Below are 26,610 nucleotides of genomic sequence, written 5' to 3'. Positions count from 1 at the left end.
GAGTGGTGAAAAAGTCATTTAAAATAAAGGTTTTATTGGCTAGAGACCTAGCGTTAACCAGGGCCAGTTTAGCTAGCACAGGGTTCCCTGCCGGCTGAGATGATCAACATAGGGGGCGAAGGTTTTGATAATCCACTCCACCTCTGTGAAAACGTGGGGACAGATGTTGTAGGCACTGGATATTATGATGTGGAATCACAGGTATGATCCAACGAGGAGCCGATGCAAGGGAACGCCAGGAAACAAATCGCTGGTTGTCCAGGCCAAGGTTCTTGAGTAGAGTACGAGGATCAGTCATCGGGTTTTTAGCCGTGCATATCGCCACACAGTTTTTGAGTTTGACCAGTATTCCAGCCTGTTCCCCTCGCCTCCTGCCTCTTGTGGCACTTCTCCTGAGGGGAAGGCTAGGTGGATAACAGCGGAGAAACAATGCTACCTGTACAGTTCTTGGTTAAGACCCAAATTAATACTGACTCGGTCACTATAGTGCTTTAAGTAAGAAAACAAAATTTTATTTGTATAGCACCTTTTAAGATAAAAATATCAAAGTGCTTCACAGAAGTTAAGACATAAAAACAAAAATTAACCAAAAGCAAGCTTAAAAAGATCAGTTTTTAGCTGTTTTAAAAGAGACCACTGAGTCCACAGATCTAAAGCTCAAAGGAAGAGAGTTTCAGAGTCTGGGTGCCACAGTTTCAAAAGCTCCGTCACAGTCTGGGTCTGTGACCCAGCATTTTGTGCTCATTTTGTATTGCTGACTTCTTGTATTGAAGATATGTTAAGTTCTTGTTGTTGCTGTTATTAATTAGGATTTGACTTTCCATGTATTTTGACATTCATTTTTTATGTTAAGTTCATTTAGTTATTAGTTCCTAGGTTGCTTTTAGTTTTTTGCTTATTAGATTCCTTTGTGACTTCACCCCATGTGTTTAGGTCACAGTGTCAGTGTCTCAGCCTGTTTAGCAAAATGTGATGGTCGACAGTATCAAAGGCAGAGGTCAGGTCCAACATCAACAAAACAGAGGATTCTCAAGCACCGTATCTGATCAAGATGTCACTGGAGACTCTAAGAAGTGCAGTTTCAATAGAGTGAGCTCTACGGAAGCTGGATTGGAATTTATCCAGAACGCTGTATTCATCCAGAACAGCTATCAGCTGCTTAGCCACAACCTTTTCTAAAATCGTATTATTTCCACAAACAGTTGGTAGGGCAGTAATGTGACATCTATAACTATTAGATTATTACTACACAGATTACATCACAGATTATGTGAGGTTAATTGTTTCCCCTGATATTCAAATAGCATCTATAAAAAAACAAAAAGGTGTTTACTGCTGACTTCATTGCTGCTCAGCTACCTACAAAGCAGGTATTACTTCATTTACTGTTTAGAGTTTAGTGCATATTTCATCATTTTTGAGTATGTGCTAAATGATAGGTAAATCTTTTGAGGTGAATCTGTTGTGATTGTTGCCTTTAGTTCATTCGTTGAACATATCTGATAACAGAGGTTTTGCTCATTTTCTTTTTTATATATATTGAAATTGGCATATTTGTTTTTTCCAAGTCCATGGAGAACTACACCTACAACAGCCTGACACTGCAGTTGGAAGGCTTCAAAATCTCAGAGGATTTTATGTATCCTGCATTTTTCTTGTTCTTGACTTCCTACATTCTTAGTATGTTTATGAATATTGGTATTTTAATAGTAATTATGATTGACAAGAACCTTAAGCAGCCCATGTATCAGCTGCTTTGTAATCTCTCAGTTAGTGACATAATGGGAATTACTCAAATTGTGCCTCGCTTGATTGCAGATCTTTTGAGGCCTCCCTCTGAGCGTCTCATCAGTTATTATGAATGTGCTTTTCAGGCTTTTGTCACACAGTTATTTGCAACAACTTCCCACACTGTGCTCATGGTTATGGCCTTTGACAGATATGTGGCCATCTGTAATCCTCTGCGCTATACTGCCATAATGAGCAACAAAATGGTGATCAAGCTGACAGTTCTGGCCTGGGGAGTGGCCTTTGTTTTGGTTGGTATTCTGATCAGTCTGACCGTACGGCTGAGCACATGTAGGACTATAATCAATAATCCTTTCTGTGACAACGCCTCATTGTTTAAACTCTCTTGTGAGAGTGTTCTCATTAATAATGTCTATGGACTCACTTTCAGTGTGGTTTTGCTCACCTCCTCCATAGGCAGCATAGTTCTCACTTATACTAACATTACAGTTATATGTCTGATGAGTAATAACAAGTCTTTGAACAGTAAAGCCTTAAAAACCTGCAGCACCCATCTGGTTGTTTATTTGATTATGTTGTTCAGTGGAATGATTGCAATTGCTTTGCATCGATTTCCTCAGTACTCTGATTACAGAAATCTCTCTGCTATTTTGTTCGTCATTGTCCCTGGCAGCCTCAACCCTGTTATTTATGGTGTGCAATCCAAAGAGATACGAACATTCTTATATGAAAAATTTCATTCCAAAAAATGTTTGTTTTAATGTAAAAAAAAAGTGTTTGTTTTCTGACAGTAAATGATTATAATGAAATATATAAAACCTGCAAAATCCACCAACAGTGAATCAACATGCAAAACACCTGTTTCCAAAAGGTTATAAAGATTATAGATCTATAAATAACTGTTATTAGGAAAATATTTTCAATTGAAGGATTGTTTTCATGGAACTCAGATTCTGGATAGAGATAATGGGAATGTTGCTGATTTTGTTAAATCAAACTTGAAATTGTAACAGCAAAAACTAGGTCAAAGAAATGTATAGTAAAGTCTTTGAAAGCCGCTTCTTCAGACATCACACACTTTTCCCAGTGAATGGTTGAAATGTCCCATGAGGTGCTATTTTAAACATATATTTTTTCATGTACAGTAATATGTTAGTGTTATTAAAAAAATGCTACTAATATAAATGAAATAGACTTCTAGTTACAATTTAGTTTGATTGTGCATTGTATTGTCAAAATAATAAACACTGTAAAAATCAAACTGCAATAAAAAGCACACCTGTACACCCACAGCAATGAGACTATAGCACTGTTTCAAATCTAACTCTAATGCATTCACTTTCTGGTAAATACTATAAATCAGTAAAAAAAAACAATAAAAATTTCCTTCAAATGTCTCAAACCAAAAGAAACATGTCTGCTCGGAAACTGTACGGAATAGAAAATACAGATAATTATGTTACAATCTGTGGAATAGAAGTAAAACAGAGACAGGACCCCTCTGGAGGCCAGTGTCAACAGAGAAAATTCAAAGAAGGCCGGCGTTGATGGAGGTAATGGGTGGTATAGTCAGAAGTCAACGTCAGTGACTGAGACCTTATCAATCACTTCACTTCACTTATCAATCAAAAAAACATGTGTATACCCACTACAAGGAAATGATCATATACATAATTTTTACCATTTATAATTTTAATGAGCCATTTAAGCAATATCACAAGCACGCTGACCTGTCACAGCATATGGTGCAATATTGTGAGACAACATGTTGCAGAAGGAAAATGAAGAAGCAAGGCTGCATTCTGACACAGCATCATTTAAGTGAAAACTGAAAACACAGCCTCATTGGTCACTTATTGAACTTTTGAATGCCCTCATGCTTGAACAGTGTTTATTATATACAGTCTGTGATAGTACATGAGTACACCGGGCACCAGAACACATTAGGCAACAGGTCGGTATCATTTGTGAAACTGCATCACCTGATCTAAGGGACAAATATGGAGCTTGCTCATTTAAGTGGAGCAAACAGTAGAGGTCTTATTCTTCCATATCAAAGGGATCCAGCTCCTGTAGTTCAGGTATCTGACTAGCACGCCTCCTGAATGTCACCAAGGTGAGCTGTTTTGGTAATGCTCAGCTGGGAAACACAGATGGACGGACGTAGAAGCTGATGCAACAGGCCAGACACCCCAAAATCCCGAAGCACCTTCCATGAAATACTCAGAGGGACACAGTCAAAAGCCTTCTCCAACTTTATAAAACACATGTAGAATGGCTGGTCAAACTCCCATGCAACCCCAGGGATTCTGCCACCAAAGAGCTGTTTACCTGCCTCAATAACCCTATCCCCAGTGATGGGTGAGTTGTCCCACTTGTCGTCAGACTCTGCTTCCTCTAATAAGACATGTCAGTGAGATCAAGGATGTCCTCAAAGTATTGCTTCCACCAGCTAACACTATCATCAGTTGAAGTCAGCAGCTCTTCACGGACACTGTAGACATTTTGACAGAGCACCACTTTCTCCTCCTGAGACTTTTTGCCAGAGTATCTCAAAAGGCAGTCCAAAGGTTTGCCTCGAAGAAGCCAGCGTAGTCTGCTGGTACCTATTAGCTGTTTCCCACAGGACAACCACATTTTTAAAAGCGAGTAGGCCCTTGTTTTGGTGTGGAGTAAGGTAGCTTAGCCACCATTAGTTGCCACTCGGAACAATCTACTTGGGCAGGACTAACAACAAACCGGTCCATATCTCTAATCATTATTCCCCATTCTTCAACACACCCGCCAAGGAACAAACTGTGGTAATTAGTGATTCAGTTCAGAGACGTGAAGCTACAGACACTACCAACCAGAGTGAATTGTCTTTGTCAATGGAGAATTGTACTTAATAGTCAGTATAAACTTTTAATGATATAAGTTTGCATATGATAGAATACTGCATGATGACCTTTTGATGACTTAGACTGTTGTTCACTACAAGACTTGTTCTGTTCTCTTTTATCAGTTTCTTCCCACAGCGGTAATAAGAATTCCACGTGAAAGACCAATACAAAGTGGTGTACACGTGAGAAGTGGAATGAAAATCATACATGATTCCAAACATTTTTTACAAATAAATAACTGAAAAGTGGGGTGTGCGTAATTATTCAGCCCCTTTGGTCTGAGTGCAGTCAGTTGCCCATAGACATTGCCTGATGAGTGCTAATGACTAAATAGAGTGCACCTGTGTGTAATGTAATGTCAGTACAAATACAGCTGCTCTGTGACGGCCTCAGAGGTTGTCTAAGAGAATATTGGGAGCAACAACACCATGAAGTCCAAAGAACACACCAGACAGGTCAGGGATAAAGTTATTGAGAAATTTAAAGCAGGCTTAGGCTACAAAAAGATTTCCCAAGCCTTGAACATCCCACGGAGCACTGTTCAAGCGATCATTCAGAAATGGAAGGAGTATGGCACAACTGTAAACCTACCAAGACAAGGCCGTCCACCTAAACTCACAGGCCGAACAAGGAGAGCGCTGATCAGAAATGCAGCCAAGAGGCCCATGGTGACTCTGGACGAGCTGCAGAGATCTACAGCTCAGGTGGGGGAATCTGTCCATAGGACAACTATTAGTCGTGCACTGCACAAAGTTGGCCTTTATGGAAGAGTGGCAAGAAGAAAGCCATTGTTAACAGAAAACCATAAGAAGTCCCGTTTGCAGTTTGCCACAAGCCATGTGGGGGACACAGCAAACATGTGGAAGAAGGTGCTCTGGTCAGATGAGACCAAAATGCAAAACTAACACTGCACATCACTCTGAACACACCATCCCCACTGTCAAATATGGTGGTGGCAGCATCATGCTCTGGGGGTGCTTCTCTTCAGCAGGGACAGGGAAGCTGGTCAGAGTTGATGGGAAGATGGATGGAGCCAAATACAGGGCAATCTTGGAAGAAAACCTCTTGGAGTCTGCAAAAGACTTGAGACTGGGGCGGAGGTTCACCTTCCAGCAGGACAACGACCCTAAACATAAAGCCAGGCCAACAATGGAATGGTTTAAAACAAAACATATCCATGTGTTAGAATGGCCCAGTCAAAGTCCAGATCTAAATCCAATCCAGAATCTGTGGCAAGATCTGAAAACTGCTGTTCACAAACGCTGTCCATCTAATCTGACTGAGCTGGAGCTGTTTTGCAAAGAAGAATGGGCAAGGATTTCAGTCTGTAGATGTGCAAAGCTGGTAGAGACTTACCCTAAAAGACTGGCAGCTGTAACTGCAGCAAAAGGTGGTTCTACAAAGTATTGACTCAGGGGGCTGAATAATTACGCACACCCCACTTTGCAGTTATTTATTTGTAAAAAATGTTTGGAATCATGTATGATTTTTGTTCCACTTCTCACGTGTGCACCACTTTGTATTGGTCTTTCACGTGGAATTCCAATAAAATTGATTCATGTTTGTGGCTGTAATGTGACAAAATGTGGGAAAGTTCAAGGGCTCCGAATACTTTTGCAAGCCACTGTATTTCTTTCTTTTTAGATTCATCATGTCCCAATCAGCACAAATAGCCAAGAGAAATTAAAAATGCGTGCCATGAAAGAGTTCCGGTCTTAGGAGGTTAAAAGCCTCAACATAAACACTTTTCTGGCAACCTGGTGGGAATTCTTAAAAGAAAAATAGTTTTCGCTTATCTCATGTAAACTAACACCCATTTTAATATCTTCCCTCAAGCTGTGTGACTTTCCTCATGTCTCGTGTTTCCTCGTGTCGTTTCATGACAGAGATAAAAGATTCCCAAGTACAAAAGGAGTCTATAGAGTTTCCATGTAACTGTTCTTGTAAAAGCAAAATGTGTTCGGCACCACCATGCATTCGCATTACAATTTCAGAACACAAGTTTACTGTCTATTGACAGGAGAGAGGGAACTGATTTCTTAATGTTAAATCATACATGATGCAACACACATGGTTTCTCTTGATAATTAGGATGTAATCTATAAAGGCAAAAAAAGCTTCATTGCTGCTCGGGAATAACAGTCACTTACTGCACCACGAAGCACCGTGTTAATTACATTACTAAGAGTATTTTCATAGTTTCATAATTTTTTCTTCTTTTTTTTCATTTCTCTATATGCTCTAAATTAAATGTAAATGTTTAACTAGTTTTGTAAGTATTTTTACTTCACAAATTAAGAGTTACTTGATAATACATGGCTGTTTTACTGCTTTGTCCTTTTATAGATATTGTAATCAGCCTATTTGTTTTTTTCAGGTCAATGGAGAACTACACCTACAACAGCCTGACCCTACAGATGGAAGGCTTAAAGGTCTCAAAGGATTCTGTGTACACTGTTTTTTTCTTGTTCTTAACTTCCTACATTTTTATTATCATTATGAATATTGGTATTTCACTTCTAATTGTGCTTGACAAGAATCTTAAGCAGCCCATGTATCTGCTGTTTTGTAACCTCTCAGTCAGTGACATAATTGGAAGCACTCAAATTGTGCCTCGTTTGATTGCAGATCTTTTGAGACCTCCCTCTGAGCGTCTCATCAGTTATTATGAGTGTGTTGTTCAGGCTTTTACTACACAGTTGTTCGGTACAACTTCCCACACTGTGCTCATGGTTATGGCCTTTGACAGATATGTGGCCATCTGTAATCCTCTGCGCTATACTGCCATAATGAGCAACAAAATGGTGATCAAGCTGACAGTTCTGGCCTGGGGAGTGGCCTTTGTTTTGGTTGGTATTCTGATCAGTCTGACCGTACGGCTGAGCACATGTAGGACTATAATCAATAATCCTTTCTGTGACAACGCCTCATTGTTTAAGCTCTCCTGTGAGAATGTGGTCATTAATAATATCTATGGGCTCACCTTCACTGTGGTCCTGCTCACCTCCTCTATAGGAACAGTTGTTCTCACGTATAGTAAAATTACAGTTGTTTGTCTCATCAGTAAGAACAAGTCTTTGAACAGTAAAGCCTTAAAGACCTGCAGCACTCATCTGGTTGTTTATCTAATTATGTTGTTTAGTGGAATGATTGTCATTATGTTGCATCGCTTCCCCGATTACACCGACTACAGAAATCTCTCTGCTATTTTGTTTGTCATTGTCCCTGGCAGCCTCAACCCTGTTATTTATGGTGTGCAATCCAAAGAGATACGAACATTCTTATATGAAAAATTCCATTCTAAAAAATGTTTGCCATAATGAATGTTTCCTTATTTGAAAGCAGGAATGTCTTAAAAACATTAAGACCTTGATGACCTCATTCTTTCTGATTTTGAAGAAAAGCACCAAAGCTTTATGAATCAAACAAACCCATATTCACAATAAAAGATATAAGATGTTTAAACTGAGATGTTTTGCTCTTTTGTGAAAAATGGGTGAGTAATTTTTTTGTTTTTGTAAAGGAAGGAAACAAGACTGTGCTTGTTATCGGGTGACCTGTCCACTCAGTTTGTGAGGACCTGTGGTAAATGTGCCTCTCTTTTTTTCCTTGCCTGTAACACATACCTTCAGCTGCATGTTACTTTAAAAAGTTCAGTTGAGAGCTTTGTTTTTATTTTTCATTTCCCCCTTTGGATAGATTTAGAAACCATGTACACTGAACAAAAATATAAACGCAACACTTTTGCTCCCATTTTTCATGCGCTGAACTTAAAGATCTGAAACATTTTCTACATACCCATTACTGTCAAATATTGTTCACAAATCTGTCTAAATCTGTGTTAGTGAAAACCTCTCTTTTGCCGAGTAATCCATCCCACCTCACAGGTGTGGCATGTCAAGGTGCTGATTTCTTTGGTGTCCTCCAGATAGTTGCCAGTGATTGCCAGTATGACAGGCACCAACAACTGCATATACAGTGGCTTGCAAAAGTATTCAGCCCCTTTGAACTTTCCCACATTTTGTCACATTACAGCCACAAACATGAATCAATTTTATTGGAATTCCACGTGAAAGACCAATACAAAGTGGTGTACACGTGAGAAGTGGAACGAAAATCAGACATGATTCCAAACATTTTTTACAAATAAATAACTGCAAAGTGGGGTGTGCGTAATTATTCAGCCCCTTTGGTCTGAGTGCAGTCAGTTGCCCATAGACGTTGCCTGATGAGTGCTAATGACTAAATAGAGTGCACCTGTGTGTAATCTAATGTCAGTACAAATACAGCTGCTCTGTGACGGCCTCAGAGGTTGTCTAAGAGAATATTGGGAGCAACAACACCATGAAGTCCAAAGAACACACCAGACAGGTCAGGGATAAAGTTATTGAGAAATTTAAAGCAGGCTTAGGCTACAAAAAGATTTCCCAAGCCTTGAACATCCCACGGAGCACTGTTCAAGCAATCATTCAGAAATGGAAGGAGTACGGCACAACTGTAAACCTACCAAGACAAGGCCGTCCACCTAAACTCACAGGCCGAACAAGGAGAGCGCTGATCAGAAATGCAGCCAAGAGGCCCATGGTGACTCTGGACGAGCTGCAGAGATCTACAGCTCAGGTGGGGGAATCTGTCCATAGGACAACTATTAGTCGTGCACTGCACAAAGTTGGCCTTTATGGAAGAGTGGCAAGAAGAAAGTCATTGTTAACAGAAAACCATAAGAAGTCCCGTTTGCAGTTTGCCACAAGCCATGTGGGGGACACAGCAAACATGTGGAAGAAGGTGCTCTGGTCAGATGAGACCAAAATGCAAAACGCTATGTGTGGCGGAAAACTAACACTGCACATCACTCTGAACACACCATCCCCACTGTCAAATATGGTGGTGGCAGCATCATGCTCTGGGGGTGCTTCTCTTCAGCAGGGACAGGGAAGCTGGTCAGAGTTGATGGGAAGATGGATGGAGCCAAATACAGGGCAATCTTGGAAGAAAACCTCTTGGAGTCTGCAAAAGACTTGAGACTGGGGCGGAGGTTCACCTTCCAGCAGGACAACGACCCTAAACATAAAGCCAGGGCAACAATGGAATGGTTTAAAACAAAACATATCCATGTGTTAGAATGGCCCAGTCAAAGTCCAGATCTAAATCCAATCCAGAATCTGTGGCAAGATCTGAAAACTGCTGTTCACAAACGCTGTCCATCTAATCTGACTGAGCTGGAGCTGTTTTACAAAGAAGAATGGGCAAGGATTTCAGTCTGTAGATGTGCAAAGCTGGTAGAGACATACCCTAAAAGACTGGCAGCTGTAACTGCAGCAAAAGGTGGTTCTACAAAGTATTGACTCAGGGGGCTGAATAATTACGCACACCCCACTTTGCAGTTATTTATTTGTAGAAAATGTTTGGAATCATGTATGATTTTCATTCCACTTCTCACGTGTACACCACTTTGTGTTGGTCTTTCACGTGGAATTCCAATAAAATTGATTCATGTTTGTGGCTGTAATGTGACAAAATGAGGAAAAGTTCAAAGGGGCCGAATACTTTTGCAAGCCACTGTAGCTCCCTCAGCAAAATGCGATTCATTTGGAATCAATACCCTTAACCTCCCTTTTTCTGCTGTGAAAGCTTTACCCAAAGCTAAGATGAAAATCTTCCAATATGAGGCATTGAAAAACCAAAATAACAAATTTTCCGCCTGACTCCAAATAGTCACTGAAAAAAAAAAAAAAAAATCACAATCAAACATTACAAGCTCAAGTTGCTTTGAGTTTTATCACTGAAACCTACTTTAACTAAAGTAAGCTAACTACACTGAACAAAAATATAAACGCAACACTTTTGTTTTTGCTCCCATTTTTCATGCGCTGAACTTAAAGATCTGAAACATTTTCTACATACACAAAGGACCCATTACTATCAAATATTGTTCACAAATCTTTCTAAATCTGTGTTAGTGAAAACCTCTCTTTTGCCAAGTAATCCATCCCACCTCACAGGTGTGGCATGTCAAGGTGCTGATTAGACAGCATGAATATTGCAATATTACACATCTAATGGAGGTGTGTTGCACCTTGTGAGGCAAATGGTGAGCAATGGGCATAGAGTTGATCAGGTTGTTGATTGTGGGCTGTGGAATGCTGGTCACTCCTCTTCAATACTTGTGCGAAGTTGCTGAATATTGGCAGGAACTGCAACATGCTGTCATATACGCCGAGCCGAGCATCCCAAACATGCTAAATGGGTGACATGTCTGATGAGTGTACTGGCTATGCAAGCACTGGGACGTTTTCAGATTCTTGCAATATGGGGTCGTGCATTATCATGCTGTAACATGAGCTTATGGTCATGGAGAAATGGCACAACAATGGTCCTCAGGATCTCAACACAGTATCTCTGTGCATTCAAAATGCCAACAATAAAATGCACTCGTGTTCATTGTCCATAACCCCACTGCCACCATGGGCCACTCAATCCACAACGTTGAGCATTTGCCTACTCAAATGGGTCACAGTGACGATCTGCAGTCAGGTCCAGACCCCGATGAGGGTGACGAGCACGTAGATGAGCTTCCCTGAGACGGTTTCTGACAGTTTTTGCAGAAATTCTTTGGTTATGCAAACCGATTGTTGCTGCAGCTGTCTGGGTGGCTGGTCTCCACCTGGTCGACCATCCTGGAGGTGAACATACTGAATGTGAAGGTCCTGGGCTGGTGTGGTTACATGTGGTCTGTGATTCTCTGACACGCCTTTGAACATGGCTTATGGCAGAGAAATGAACATTCATTTCACAGGCAACAGCTCTGGTAGACATTCCTGCAGTCAGCATGCCAATTGCACGCTCCCTCAAAAGCTGCGACATGTGTAAGATTGTGCTGTGTGATCAAATGGCCTATTTCAGAGAGGCCTTTTATTATAGGCAGGGTAAGGCACACCTGTGCAATATTCATGCTGTCTAATCAGCACCTTGACATGCCACTCCTGGGAGGGGATGACCTCTGTCTCTGGGCAAAGGAAAGGTTGCATTATGTCCATTAGGGTTTTCTTATCTGTTTTCATAGCTATTTTGGTAACTTGTGGGTGTTGTGTGCCTTCTATTGGAGGATTATTGGTAAGGTTGGTTAACAGGGCTGTTGGGGATCTGATACTAAGGCAGACAACATGATGCCAGTGTTGGGAAGCGGGGAAAATCAATATGCTGATATTATGCTTGATGACCCTAAGTAGTGTTGATCTGCCATTGGGGCAAATCAAAAGGGGGACTGTTAAGATGAGATTACCTGAAGTGTCTCAGTGCTGTGCTTTATATTAATAAGTGTCATGTAATTATATAGTATAGTATTGAATGGACGTGGCCCTGATAATAAAGGCCTTAGACTACGTGCCCTTTAGTGATAAAAATGTAGGAAACTCTCACCCAAGTTTTGTTTGCAGGAGTTGATAACAGGGAACCATCTGCTAGTGGAAAAAGAAGGGAGTAAGGCAAGGTCACAGCCTTGCTGGAGCTGAGAAAAGATGTGTTGCGGCTAACAGACAATAACCTATGAGTACACTATGCAACGTGACTACTGAATGCTTGTGTAACACTTTTGTTTAGACTGGAGTGGGACAGCTTCTAATAAAATTGTTTGGGATACACCGCCTTTTCGAGATTCACGGCAACGTGTCATGCAGGACGCATCTCCCCTCTAGAAGTATTGTGTAAGAGAATAAAAGTGTAAAATGGTCTACTGAGCAGTATGTTGTCTTCCATCAGGTGCCTATGAGTAATCAAAAGAACTCGGTGAAGTGTTGATATTTAACACAGGCCATACTCAGCACAGATGTTTCTGTGTATTATGCCAGCAACTTGGTAACGGCGTTCCATGTATGGGGTAACCTATTGTGACCCGTGGTAGGTACCTATTTAAAATAGCACAGAGCCGTAGGTGCACAGTCAGTTAAAAAGAGTTTAATTTTTAATACAAAATAAAAGTAACAGTGTAACAGCGGCACCTAAAAACAATTAAAAACTTTACCTTATTAAAAACGATAAAACTGTATGATTGCCCGTGAGACAGGACAAGCGCTGCGGGGAACCGTTTAAGAACAAATCGACATAGCACACAGGTTAAAAAGGGACGGCAACTCACACATGACCCCAAATGGGCAAAACACTATAGAAAAAGGCAAATCTTCAGTGCCGTCTTCACAGAGGCCCACCGCTGTGCATGCAAAAGCGGTGAGACAAAAAAAGAATTTGTTTTCTACGCAGCGCCTTCACCGTCCGCGACAATATATATATTAGGGGTGCAACGATACTCGTATCGATATTGAACCGTTCGATACAGTGCTTTCGGTTCGGTACGCATGTGTATCGAACAATACAAAATTTTTAATTTTATCAACTTTTCTTCTGACGATGCTGTCTGTGTTGAGAGCTCAGTGGATCTGCGTTCGACTACTCCGCCTAGGCTGCACTGTCGAGCGCAGATCCACTGAGCTCAGCGCAAGCTAGCAAGACAGAAGCTTAGCTCGTTGCAGCATGGCAAATTGAACCTCCCCCACCCTCATTCAGATCTGGCCTTTGGAACTGTTTTGGTCTTCATGTGAAGTATGACCCTGAAGGTAAGCGCGTCATGGACAAAAGTAAAACAGTATGTCGGATGTGCCACGCAATGCTCAATTACATGGGTGGGAACTAGTGCTTAGCGCAGTTTGCTCGTTAACGTGTTGACGCTGTCCAGCCCCACACACGGGGCGATCCGCGGTAGCTCGTTAACGGAGATTTGCCGTGTTGTGGCGTTAATGTCATTTCAGATTAACGCTGACAGCACTAGTGGGAACACAATGAATATGACTGCACATTTACTCCGACATCATCCTAGTGCAAAGACAAGTGGAAGCAGACAAAAACAACAAGCACGCATGCTACAAACTTTACCCGAGTCATTTAGACAGCCGTTAGCACATGATTCTCCTTATGGGGACCTGATATGTTTAATATGCTGCTGAGAATATAGCCCAGAAGAAGCGTATAGTATAGCTTTTATTTTGGAAAGAGCCATTTCTCTGTAATAAACTCTCTTTTCCAAAGATGAGGGATTTCTCCATCAGATATTTATGTTTTTATTACTTTGTCGTTTCAGCAACATTAAATTTAAAAACTGTACTTTTGAGTTAAAATATATATTTATAATTTTAATAAATGACAAATTAAAAAAGCATGAACATTTTTTTGTATCGAAAAAATATCGAACCGTGACACCAAAGTATCGAACCGAACCGAACTGTGAATTTTGTGTATCGTTGCACCCCTAATATATATATATATATATATATAAGGGTTAAAATACTAAAAGAATCAATATCTGTGGTGCCCACTGATACGGAAAAATAAAACAAGAAACAAACAAAATCAACAGCCGCAGCAGTCACAGTCTGTCGATTTACACCAGTATAAAAAAAATTTAAAACACTTGATGTGTCGGGTCCTTTGCCCGCAGCCAGAAATCCACTTGGCAAAGCAGCAGCTCGGTACTCTGTCCACAAGTTCGCGTCACACCCTAATAAATGTGGGGTCAGTGGTGGTGAAGTCCACTACACCGTTCTCACAGGAACGCAATGTTTCCCACCGTTCTAAGAGAAGTTTAGGGGGACCCGCATCAAGATTTCATGGAAAGGAATTAAAAACACCAACTTGCCCAGCTTGGACCAAGCACTCGCAGTTTCAGGTTTGCTAGAGGAATACCTAATTGCCCACACCTGAACTTATGAAAGGGGCAAAGACCAGCTCCGCCCACCAGGGGTGGTTCCCAGACTCAGGTCTCACCTGTCACACTATCATGGTTCCCCGCCTGCTAGCATCTTGCACCCTGCTTTTTGTGCTGGATTGTCTCAGGGGCATCTTTACACAGCCTGCACCTACCTACATTTTCACTACACAGATATATCCTTAGTGCAACTTAGGCTGGCAGGACAAGCATTTCTATGCAGAAAAAAAAGAACGTAACTATTAGATCTGAGAAAGCCTGGATTGGGACAAAAAATTGCATTTTTGGTACAGGCAGCCCACCATATTCAGTCAAAAAATAATAATTAGGTAATTAATTAATTAAAAAAAAGTCTAACAAAGTCCATTCTTTCTTGAGGCTTATGAGTGGCTTGCACCTTGAAGTGAACCCTCTGTATTTACTTTCATGCAGTCTTCACTTTATGATAGACTTGGATATCGACTTTTGTGAAGGTGTTTCTCTTCACCACCTTTCCGTGGATGTCCAGGTCTTTTTGCATTACTGAGTTCGCCAGTCTCTTCTTTGTTTCTCAGGATATACCACACTGTAGATTTTGCCATTCCTAATATTTCCCAGATGTTTTTTTTTTTCCTGTTTTGACAGTTTAAGGATACCTTGTTTCATCCGCATGGAGAGCACTTTTGACCGTATGTTGTCTTTTCAAAGCAAAATCTTCCAAATGCAAGCACCACACCTCAAATCAACTCCAGGCGTTTTGTCTGCTTAATTGATAACAAAGGAATTGCCTATACCTGCCCATGAAATAGCCTTTGAGTCAATTGTCCAGTCAGTTTTAAAAAAGATGGTGGTACATGTTAAGAAGCTGAAACTCATAAACCCTTCATCCATTTTGAATGTGGACACCCTTAAATAAAAGCTAGGAGTCTACACATTATGTCCATGTTCATTATATAACTATAATGGGAATATGTTTCAGTAAACAGGTGAAAAAACAAAACTTGTTGCTATTGTCTAAATATATATGGTTCTATTGTAGTTCCTGAAATATGGTGTTTATTTCAAATATGTTATTAAAATATATATTTAAAGAATCATAGTAGCAGTTTAGCTCAACAGAGATCAGCCTTATGAGCAGCGAATTTGAGTTTTCATGAACAAAGCACCTTTGATCTTATTATCATTGTAATTACATCATTGAAAATCTGAGGCAATGTGGACACCCTCTGGGAGTCCGTGCCTATATAACAGCGGAGACCAGTGACAAACAAGCTGTGTGTTGATGTATTAGTCTGCCAACAGCTTCACACATCAGCTTTCTATAACTCACCCTCATTGTTTTCACTACTATAAAGTTCCTTCTGTAACTTTTATTGTTTCTGATAAGATCATATGGACTTACTATCTCGTAAGATCTGTAAGTGAAAATAACAGCTTCGTTCTTTCAGGATGATGGAGAACTACACCTACAACAGCTACACCCTCCAGTTAGAGGGCTTAAACACTTTAAAGGATTCTCTCTACCCCGCCTTTCTTTTCTTGTTTTTCTCCTACCTGTTTATAATGATTATAAATGTGGGCATTACTATTTTGATTTTCATGAACAAGAATCTTCACCAGCCCATGTATCTCCTTTATTGCAACTTGCCATTGAATGATATTCTTGCAAACTCTATTGTGGTGCCCCGTTTGCTTATAGACCTTACGAGACCTCCATCTGAGCGCCTCATCAGTTATTATCAGTGTGTTGTTCAGGCCTACATTGCGCACTTGGTTGGAACCACAAGTCACACTGTTCTCATGATTATGGCCTATGACAGATATGTGGCCATTTGTAATCCTCTGCGATATGCTTCCATAATGAGCAACAAAATGGTGATCAAGCTGACAGTTTGTGCCTGGGGAGTGGCCTTTGTTTTGGTCGGGATTCTTCTAGGTCTGACCATACGACTGAGTCGATGCAGGACTTTGATCACAAACCCCTACTGTGACAATGCCTCATTGTTTAAACTGTCCTGTGAAAGTGTGGTCATTAACAACATCTATGGTATCACTTTCACTGTGGCTGTTTATGTGGGCTCTATAGGGGCAATAGTTCTTTCCTATACAAACATTGCAGTGGTTTGTCTGACCAGTAAGAACAAGTCTTTGAACAGTAAAGCGCTGAAGACCTGCAGCACTCATCTGGTTGTTTATCTGATTATGACATTTAGTGGAATGACACTCATTACTCTGCATCGCTTCCCTGAGTACTCAGAGTACAGAAAACTCTCTGCTCTTCTGTTTCGTATTGTTCCAGGCAGTCTGAACCCCATTATTTATGGTGTGCAGTCCAAAGACCTACAAAAAGCCCTTTTGAAGTTTTGCGTATCCAAGAAGGTTTTGGCATCATAAACAGAATGTGTTTGTTTGTTTTTATAGAAATTCAACATTTAAAGGGAGATAATCTCTGACAGCTATTTTAATCATAGTTAGATGGAAGTTGATGTTTTTGCTGCTGTAAGAAACTAATGTATAAAACTTTAGACATTTCAAAGTGTGTGTGTGTGTGTGTGTGTGTGTGTGTGTGTGTGTGTGTGTGTGTGTGTGTGTGTGTGTGTGTGTGTGTGTGTGTGTGTGTGTGTGTGTGTGTGTGTGTGTGTGTATTTGTGTAAAATAAAAGCTCAAGCCAATCTGTGGTTTTGTCTCATTCATGAAGTTTAATTTACATTAGATGACGTTAAAGGCAAAAGCAAATATTTGCTATCTGCTTGTGAGCCTTTGTTAAACACAGACACAAGGACTGTGCAGTTTTATTGGAGCTAAATACATAATTAGTATTTGAGAAAGAACATAATGGTAGAAAACCAGCAATAACACCTGGTTATACTGATGTAATGAATCTTAAAGGCCAAAAGAATACCTTTGCATGGAAGTAATTTTTAGTATTCTTACTTATACCATAGCTTTCATTTAAAACCAAAAAAGACAATCTCTGGACTTAAATCTGATTGAGATGTTTATATGAACTTAAACAGGCCGTTTAAAATACAGCTGAATTAAAACAATACTGCAAAGGAGAGAGAGAGAACTTTAATTAATCCAGTGACAAAAGACTCACTGGGAATAATTCACTAATATCAGCATGAAAACCTTCTTACCCCGTGAAAAATGTTTATTTTCTTGCAAAAATTAGCTTGTATGAAAAATCCCTCACATTTATGACACATGCACACTAGCCAATTTTGTTCTTACTACTGTGCATATGTTGGCAAATCAGACTGTAACAGTAAATCAGGAACAGTTCACAAAATCAGCACATATCACTGTTTTGGTTCAGTATGGTATACGTAAGAAACTGAACTAAAACTGAAAGAATAAGGCAGTTTAGCATTAGGCATGTCATTGTGATAATCTTAAGTGAGATTCTTGTACAGTAAAATTTAAGTTGATTTCCAAATGCATTTCATTTGTGTGGTAAAAAAAAAAAAACCCATTAAGATTGTTTTCTTTAAATTCATAAAGTTACTGCATAAAGAACATCAATAGTTACCCATTCTCTCATGTTAGCTAAAAGGAAAATGTTTTTAAAGAGTATGATTTTTATGCTAAAATACAATGACCCTGCCATCTGTAAGACCTTTTGTGCACGTTCAGAACACAAAGTGTATAAAGTTCAGTTTTTCTGTCAGTTCACTTTGCTGTTGTTCTTACAAAAAATGTCTGATTAAATAAAAGCAGAAAATGGCTCTTAAAGATGTGACCCATAAATTTGTGCAAACAAAAGAAATTTAAGTTTGGGGTTTTGTTCTTACTACATCACTCAAAATATCATGAAGAATGTGTCAGGGCTCTGTGTGCGGGCAGGCGGAGATGAGGATCCAAATGCAGGACTCGAAGACAGAATGCAACTCAAAACCACAGCTTTATTGCTGGCATGAAAACAAAACATGAAGTGAACACGGAATGCAGAGACCAAAAACACACAGGCATAATCTGAGGGTACGACGCGACACTAAGCACAGGAAAACACAGGGCTAATATACACAGGGTGGTAATCAGGGAATGGGCAACAGGAGGGAGACACAGCTGGGAGAAATGGGACTAACGAGACAGGAGGAGCAAAGCTGGACACACTGACATAAGACACAATCCTTCAAAATAAAACAGGAAACAATACACACTAAACTAAGACACGGACTGGACAGAGAGACAGACTAGACACCGAACTAAACCTGCAATAAACATGAGAACACAAAACCTAAGAACTAATCCCTAAACAAGAATAACTGAAACAGAGATTAATAATAATATTAGTAATCATCATCATCACCACAAGAGAATAAGAAAACAATCCATAATGCAAAAACACACCAAAACATAACAACTCAAAATACTGGGTCAAACTGACCCAGAACAGCACTAGAGTTTCCTCTTCTTTAAAATAAATGCAGACAGCAATTCTCAAAAAGTTGATTCTGTTCATCTGGATGTAACTTTTTCAGTCTGTTCTTAATGCACAGATTACTGTGTTTACTTTAAGTGCGACATTAGAAATACAAACAGTGGTGTACAATCATTAGCCTTCCCACTACAAAGAGGTACAAGCGAAGGCTGTCCTTTGTTCCCTCTCCTCTTAGCATTAGCATTTAAAACTCTAGCTTAGGCCATTCACCAGCACCAAAATGTGCATGGTATAACAGTGGTTGGAACAAATCATAAAATAGCATTGTATGCTGACAATATTTTGTTGTGTTTGTCAAAACCAGAACTATCAATATCAGCCATTATATCTGTTATATGTCAGTTCAGCTCATTCTCTGGTTACACAATTAATTTTGGGAAATCAGAGATTTTTCCGCTGGGTGACCAAGTTAAAGCTCTGCCAGATATTTGCAATACCCTTCAATGGCCCTCCAGTGGTATATACATATACACATATATATATATATATATATATATATATATATATATATGTATATATATATATATATATATATATATATATATATATATATATGTATATATATATATATATGTATGTATATATATGTATTACATATATATATATATATATATATATATATATATATATATATATATATATATATATATGGGGGGGCAAATCTGACATTCCAGGACAAGGATTGATCACAGAGTTAAAGATTTTGAACAGGATACGAGGGTTATCGCTATTATCCACAATAATATCCGAGAGGAAAGCCTTAAGTCTTAACAGACTCCTGGTAAATAGAGCGGCTCCTACATAGAGTGTCAAGGGATAACTGAAGCTTGTCTTTTTTCCACTTCCTCTCAGACTGACGACAGGCACGTTGTAAGGCCTGTATAGAGTCATTTAACCAAGGTTGAGAAGAACATCTGGGAAGTTTCATCTTAACAGGCGCCACTGTGTCCATAATAGAGGAGCATGTGGATAACATAGAATTAACAACATCATCAACCAAGGCAGGTGTATAACATTTAGTGTCCGTGCTATCAGGATCAAAAAAGGCAGAGTTTAAAAAGGCAGCAGAAAAGTTAGCCACAGTCTCAGAATTAATTATACGTACAGGGCGACGAGGGCCCACAGAAGTCAATTCTATTGCATTTAACTCAGCATCGAACATAGCCAAAAAATGGTCAGAGATGCCAGCACTGTCAATGCTCTTGATACAGATATCCAGACCATATGAAAATACCAAGTCCAATGAGCGGCTCTTTAAATGTGTCGGTTCACTCACCCACTGTGTAAGATTAAAAGAATCAGTTAGGGCAAGGAAATCCTTGGCCAACAAGTCATCTTTACAACAAATATGTATGTTAAAATCGTCAGAAATAAGAACCCGATCATAATTTAAGAAAAAAGAACCTAATAGGTCAGCAAATTCACAGATAAAAGACTTATATTTGGGTGGCCGGTAGATTACAGTAGAAAGAGTCATAGGGGGGGCAGCCAGCCTTAATAACTGTACTTCGAAGCTAGAAAAGGTGGGAGAAAGCAATTGTCGGACTTTAAATTTATTTTTAAAAACAGAGGCTAGGCCACCATCCCTCCCCGAGGATCTCAATGAGGTGAAGAAAACACAATCCAGGGGAAGAAGCAGGGGCGGATCTAGAAGGGTGGCATGGGGTGGCAAGTGCCACCCTAAAATGATCCCTTGCCACCCCAAGTGCCACCCCAGTTTTGCATATGACAGTGTTGTTTATTAAAATAAGATAGCATTAACAGTTTGAGCGCAGTTACAGTCAACAGTGAATATAAATGCTAAAACTGAATATATTGCAGAGTGTTCCCCCCCTCCACTATTAACAAATGGTTCAGCCCATAGCAGGGCGGCTTTTTTCTTGTTTTCAGTAGCAAGCGATGCTTATGATTGTGCCAGAGCACATTTTGAACAGCACCATGGGAATTTCAGATTTTACACAGGTGGTTGGATGTTACACTCTGGAAATGGAAGGAAGGTGAGTGTTATTAACCCTCTGTGGTCCACGGACACACTGCACCTCCAAATCACATGACTGATGTAAGCTGACAAAGCAACAAGCTGCAGCCACGCTGAGTCTCTATTTCAGCCCACATTGAAAGTTCGGACTTCAAGGTTTTTAAATTTTAATTACAGGCCAGTAAAGTGTATAGTTAGTGTGTTGTGTTGGCTTGTGTAGTTGTTCTGTTGTGTAGTCGTTTTGTGTGTCAGTGAGGGCACTAATGCATGTCACAGAGGCACATTTGCAATGTAAACACTGTCACTAAGTAGAAAATCAGCGGAGTGATACACCACCTGTTGTCAGGCCTGCAGGTTTATCCCTGTGCTGTTCTCCTCTGCCTTTTGGTGGACAAACTTTTTTTTTACTGGCACACATCATTTGTGGGGCATCTTATTGCGAAACCTGATTGTTCTCTCACTTTAGTTTTAGTAATATTTTTAAATGGTTGTAGAAAATGAAAAAAAAAAAAAAACGGCAGGTGTATTGGCTGCATTTTTAGATAAATAGTTGTATATGTTTACAAAATGTACAATTTATATTTGCATTTCAAGTTATAAAAATTTACTCAACATGTCTGTGAGGTTTTTTTACAGTAAAAAATACTACTAGGATTTTAAGTTCTTTGTGTGATTTCAGATCAGTAATACTAATGCAGTATGTCAGTGATAAAACAACTAAATTCAGTTGAGCTGAAAAGATACCAAACAAGGCAAGGGGAAAAAAATAAAATGAAACAATCTGAGGGTAAAATACAAACGTAAACTCAAAAGGAGTCAAAAAAGGCCAGTTTTATTTCAGACCTCAGTGGGTTAATCCAACAAATCATGAAAAATTAGGTTTAAATTTTTGTTCATGACAGTGCAGATTTCTGACATTTTGTGTAATTTAAGCTGTAACAATGTGATTGATTTCTAACAAGAAACAGTGTAAAACTTAAGTTAGACTTGTGTTTGTTAATGAACCGCCCCATGTTGTGTAGCTTTCTGGATTTTATACTTATTGGGCTACATATTTATTTATTATACAGGTTATACAGTACATAGAATCAAAACTCACTTGTTTTATGTAACTAAAGTGTGTAATTATGTGGACTACAGACAATAATTAAGTTATAGACTATATTTATATGAAAAACGTGTGTACTTACTGCATTTGACTCATTTTAACCATATGTAACCACCTGCATATGTGTTTGGAAAAAAAAAAGGCTTTGATTTTGCCCCCCCATTTGATTTCTTTGCCACCCTCATGCCACCCTAAGAATATTTCTCTAGATACGCCCCTGGGAAGAAGTTCAGAGAAGGAAAAGGACTCACCAGGGCAAATCCAGGTTTATGTCAGGAACAAAGTATCCAACTGCAAGGTGAGAAAAAGATCGTTTAGCAAGAAGGTTTTATTCACCAGCGACCTTGGGTTAAGAAGAGCCATCTGAGTCGTTGTTGCCAGGTCCCTGCTAGAAGCGCGTGTCTCAGCCGGCTTAAGTACCTGCGTTGTACACCATCTCTGGGAGTCCCAATCCATGTCCGAGCAGGTAAACAAACTACTGGGCGAGCCGGGTAAGATTGTCGTCCTACTGGACAAGTCCAGCGGTGACTAAGCAGTGTGAAGGACTGAAAGGAGAAAGGAGGTTGCAAAATATCCAAAGTGGGATCGGAGTTAGCCGCAGCATGTGCCTTAAGGTAGACCTTAAAGCCAACACGGAACTCACTCCGTTTGCCTCACTTTCTATGGTGCCTCTTAGGCAGGGAAGGTAGAGGCAGTGCACCAGTGGAAGGGTAAATATGCGGCAAAGTAGCATCTCCGAAGTTTCAGCCTGGGCATTGACATCAGAGAGGCATATTACCAAAAGAAGGACGAATAATACACAACAATCAAAAAAGAAAGATCGGAAACAGAGACGAGGACGGCCTGCTGTGCACACTGGAACCATCTTGTTTTTTCAAAACAAAGTATATGAAATATGCTTTCTCCCCCTAATTTTTTTTATAGAGTGTTGATGACTATTTACCATTCAGCCCCCTAACAAATGAACTGCCTAAATAGTAGTGAAATTTGATTCATATAGTGCTGTCTTGGTCTTACAGTCAAAAGAACTTAAAGCATTTTGGACTGTAAACCACATTTAAACATAGATTCATATAGTGTTTCTCAACATTTGAAGCAATCTATCTACCTCTCATTCACAGCTACCATAAAAGCACCAGTTGACCCAGGACGCATGTCTTGGACAGTGATAGGCACAAGGCAAACATGTAAACTCTACAAAAACACATCCCAGTCAGCCAGAGATTTGAAGCAGGGACTTCCTTGTTGTGCTAAGAGCTGCATGCATAGGTTCATTATCAATAAAATGTTTTATAAATTGTGCAGTATTTCCTCCTGATGATCCTGTTGATAGTCTTCATTTGTCCATGTGCATTAACCCTTTAAAGCCGGTTTGAGCAGGCACGCTCCGTTTTGCGTAACCATTTTTAAATCCCCGTAGAACCGGAACCACGTAAGCTAGCGCAATAATTTGTTTTGCATATTAAACCGGGGGAGTTGTACTTACAGCTTATGCCATCAGCTTGTCCTAGGTCACAGTTTCCTTCCACATAAAGCTTTGCAAAAATTGCATAAAAAGCGCTTGCAGGAACAAAAACATAATATTCCCGAAACACGCTTTGCCGATCCGATCAGCTGTTCATAACACTTCCTACATTGAAATAGACGTCAGCGCAAACTATCGCATGTCCGCCATTACCTGCCCAAAACCGGAGGTGGCGTCATTTTCGCGGAAAATGTAGTTTTTCACTTGTAGGCCTTATAAGCCTGTACTGGTGTTTTTAAAAGTCATGTTTGACTTTATGCTTTTCTGAATAGTTTCTAACTCAAATTGCACTGCTTTACATAGTTTATTTTGATGCACATGCTGTTTTCTTTGCAAATTTGCATTATAGGATTGTTTTTTGTTTTTTCTGCAGTATATAAAAATTGGTGTATCTGAAAAATAAAACTATGAAGACACTCAAAATAAATTTTCTGTTGTTGTAAACTATTTTTTGCAACTTTTTTGTATTTAAAGTTTTGAGGGATAAACCTCTTAAATTTCTCTAAGTAGAAATATATATAAAAAAACAAAAACGATTTTCAATTTTTTTGTAGTTTATTGCAATTTTTTGCAATTTATGTAGTTACTATGGACTTAATGCATACATATCATTAAAATTTGGGCTATAACGGTTGTATTGATGTATAGCAATTTGAATTGCTCCCAAAAATGTCACTACAGTATGTAAAATGTCTGTGAAGGTTCTCATCCAGGTTGTCGTAGTCAAAGTAGCTTGCAAAGAAAAGCGTCTGGACTTCTTTAAGTTGCTTGAAGCCGTTTCACCTCTCGTCCGAGAAGCTTCTTCAGTTCTAAGGTCAAATGGTGGGGAGTCCCAGATTTAAACCCAGTGGGAGTATCCCCCCCCAAAGAGGGACTGATGATCCTCTAATCGCCTGAGCCAAGGTGTGAAAGTGGGTGTGGGTCCCAATCAGCCAGGGTTTCGGGTGAGCTCATTGTGAAACCTGGCCCCACCTTATCATGCAAATTCCTGAGGTCAGATGGCCCAGGATGTGAGTGGGCGTATGTTTACAGAATGTAAAAATATAAAGTAAGCTCTGGCAGATTTGGTTCTATGGTAGGTCTTAAAGGGTTAAGTAATGTTTGTTCCTGAGGTGGATTAAAGTTTCCCAGTGGACACCCATGTCCAACCACTGTACAAGATAAAGCTGTGGAGAGAAACAAGAAGCACATGAACTGATGCATTTCAGGTGATCATTAACAGTTTGCTTCTTGAATTCAGATGATAACACATTATCTTGTATGATCATTCAGAAAACATTATTCTGTGGGTCCTTTCCAGGTTAGTTTTCTCCGTTGAACAAATATTTATCAGAGTGTTTGTCTTCCTTTTTCTGGTGGATACTAGATTAATATTTTAAAATGTGTGACTTTTGAAAAAGGTTTGCCTCACTGCCAATATTTGATATTTAATTTATTATATTGATATCAAAGACTGCAGTTTTAGTTAATCTTTTTCCCTCCTTTTGCTTTTACTTCAGACAAGATGGAGAACTATATGTACAACAGTCCAACACTTCAACTTCAGGAGTTGAGGATTGTCAGGACTAACAAGTATCTGATCTCTGTCTTTTTGTCTTTTTTTGTGATATAAGCTCTTGTTTACAGATGTGGGAATGTCATGCGTGAAAGCTTTATTTAATGTTTTAGATAGCGACTGAATTGCTTTTGAAATGCCTTTGAAATTGTCTTGTTCTTTCAGGTCCATGCAAAATACATACAACATCTTCACAATACAGCTGGAGGGTTTAAATGTCCCACAGGAAGCCACATACCCTATGTTTCTTTTTCTTTTTTTCTCCTACTTGTTTCTAATTGTTGCAAATGTGGGCATTGCTGTTTTGGTTTTTGTTGACAAGAATCTTCACCAGCCCATGTATATCCTTTTTTGTAATCTGTCCATTAATGATTTATTTGGAAACTCTATCATGATCCCTCGTTTGCTTGTAGACATGTTGAGGCCTCCGTCTGAGCGCCTCATCAGTTATTATGAATGTGTGGTCCAAGCTTTCACCACACATATGTTTAGTACCACAGCTCACACAGTGCTTATGATAATGGCCTTTGACAGATATGTAGCCATCTGTAATCCTCTGCGTTATGCTGCAGTAATGACAAATAAGATGTTGATGAAGCTGACAGTTTCTGCCTGGGGGGTGGCCTTTGTTTTGGTTGGGATTCTGCTCGGTCTGACCTTGAGACTGGGCCGATGCAGAACTCTGATCAAAAGCTCCTATTGTGACAATGCTGCACTGTTTAACCTGTCCTGTGAGGATGTGTTCATTAACAATGTCTATGGCCTCACTTTCACGGTGCTTTTGTTCACAGGTTCTATCGGTTGCATGGTTCTTACCTATACTAAGATTACTGTGGTGTGTCTAACCACTAAGAACAAGTCCTTGAACAATAAAGCCTTGAAGACCTGCAGCACTCACTTGGTTGTATATCTGATTTTTTTGTTCAGTGGTATGTCCATAATCACTCTGCATCGCTTTCCTGAGTACTCAGAGAGCAGAAAAATTGTTGCTGTTCTGTATCACATCATCCCTGGAAGCCTCAATCCCATCATTTATGGTATGCAATCCAAAGAGATAAAAAAATTTGTATCAAAAATTAAGTTAAAGAAGGTTTTGCCATTATATTAAAGACAATTTTCAGGGTTATTTGAACAGTTTGAAGTGACATATTAATGTTTTTTAAACTGACAGTGTGCAGAGATTGTAACCTGGCTTAATAAGCGAGACCTTCGCCAACTCGATCCGCTGTCACTATTACAAATTTACTTCTCAAATTCTATTAATATGAATTAAAGTCATTACATTTCTGTCAGTACCAGATTGCTAAAATAAAAGGGAGTAATGCAACACTGCTGAAACTGCTTCTGAAGCACTGCTTTTTGCACTCTATCTGCTTGTATCATAAGGAAAAGATGGAAAGAAATTCCTTGTCAAAATAAAAGATATCTGAATGAATTTAAATGGTAAAATGCTTGTTCCTACTAATTTTAACCTTTTCTGATTCAGTATTACAAAGGCTTTTATGACTCAATTTGTTGTTTATTAAAATAGAATTTCACTCACTTATTCATCAGGGAACTTAAAGTAACAAAGTAACAAAACCTGAAAGTAACAAAACTGGAATTAACACTTGAGCACTAAACCAAAGCAGCATAC

General features: G+C 39.4%; 4 protein-coding genes across 4 annotated transcripts; all 4 read left to right on the top strand.

Moving 5' to 3' along the window:
• Window positions 1-1,571: 1,571 nt before the first annotated feature.
• Window positions 1,572-2,510, top strand: LOC134637671 (putative gustatory receptor clone PTE03). Its single transcript, XM_063488160.1, has one exon. It carries the CDS (start codon window positions 1,572-1,574, stop codon window positions 2,508-2,510), a length of 939 nt encoding a protein of 312 aa, XP_063344230.1.
• A 4,499-nt stretch (window positions 2,511-7,009) lies between these two features.
• On the top strand, window positions 7,010-7,951 carry LOC134636560 (putative gustatory receptor clone PTE03). Its single transcript, XM_063486593.1, has one exon. The coding sequence runs from the start codon at window positions 7,013-7,015 to the stop codon at window positions 7,949-7,951; it is 939 nt and encodes a 312-aa protein (XP_063342663.1). The 5' UTR covers window positions 7,010-7,012.
• Window positions 7,952-15,813: 7,862 nt separating this feature from the next.
• LOC134636669 (olfactory receptor 8G17-like) lies at window positions 15,814-16,758 on the top strand. Its single transcript, XM_063486761.1, has one exon. It carries the CDS (start codon window positions 15,814-15,816, stop codon window positions 16,756-16,758), a length of 945 nt encoding a protein of 314 aa, XP_063342831.1.
• An 8,385-nt stretch (window positions 16,759-25,143) lies between these two features.
• Window positions 25,144-26,082, top strand: LOC134636639 (olfactory receptor 8G17-like). Its single transcript, XM_063486707.2, has one exon. The coding sequence runs from the start codon at window positions 25,144-25,146 to the stop codon at window positions 26,080-26,082; it is 939 nt and encodes a 312-aa protein (XP_063342777.1).
• The last annotated feature ends 528 nt before the right edge of the window (window positions 26,083-26,610 follow it).

Source organism: Pelmatolapia mariae, linkage group LG10_11 (genome assembly GCF_036321145.2).
Source record: "Pelmatolapia mariae isolate MD_Pm_ZW linkage group LG10_11, Pm_UMD_F_2, whole genome shotgun sequence".
In the NCBI taxonomy this organism is placed as follows: Eukaryota; Metazoa; Chordata; class Actinopteri; order Cichliformes; family Cichlidae; genus Pelmatolapia; species Pelmatolapia mariae.
This window is presented reverse-complemented; position numbering and strand designations above follow the sequence as displayed.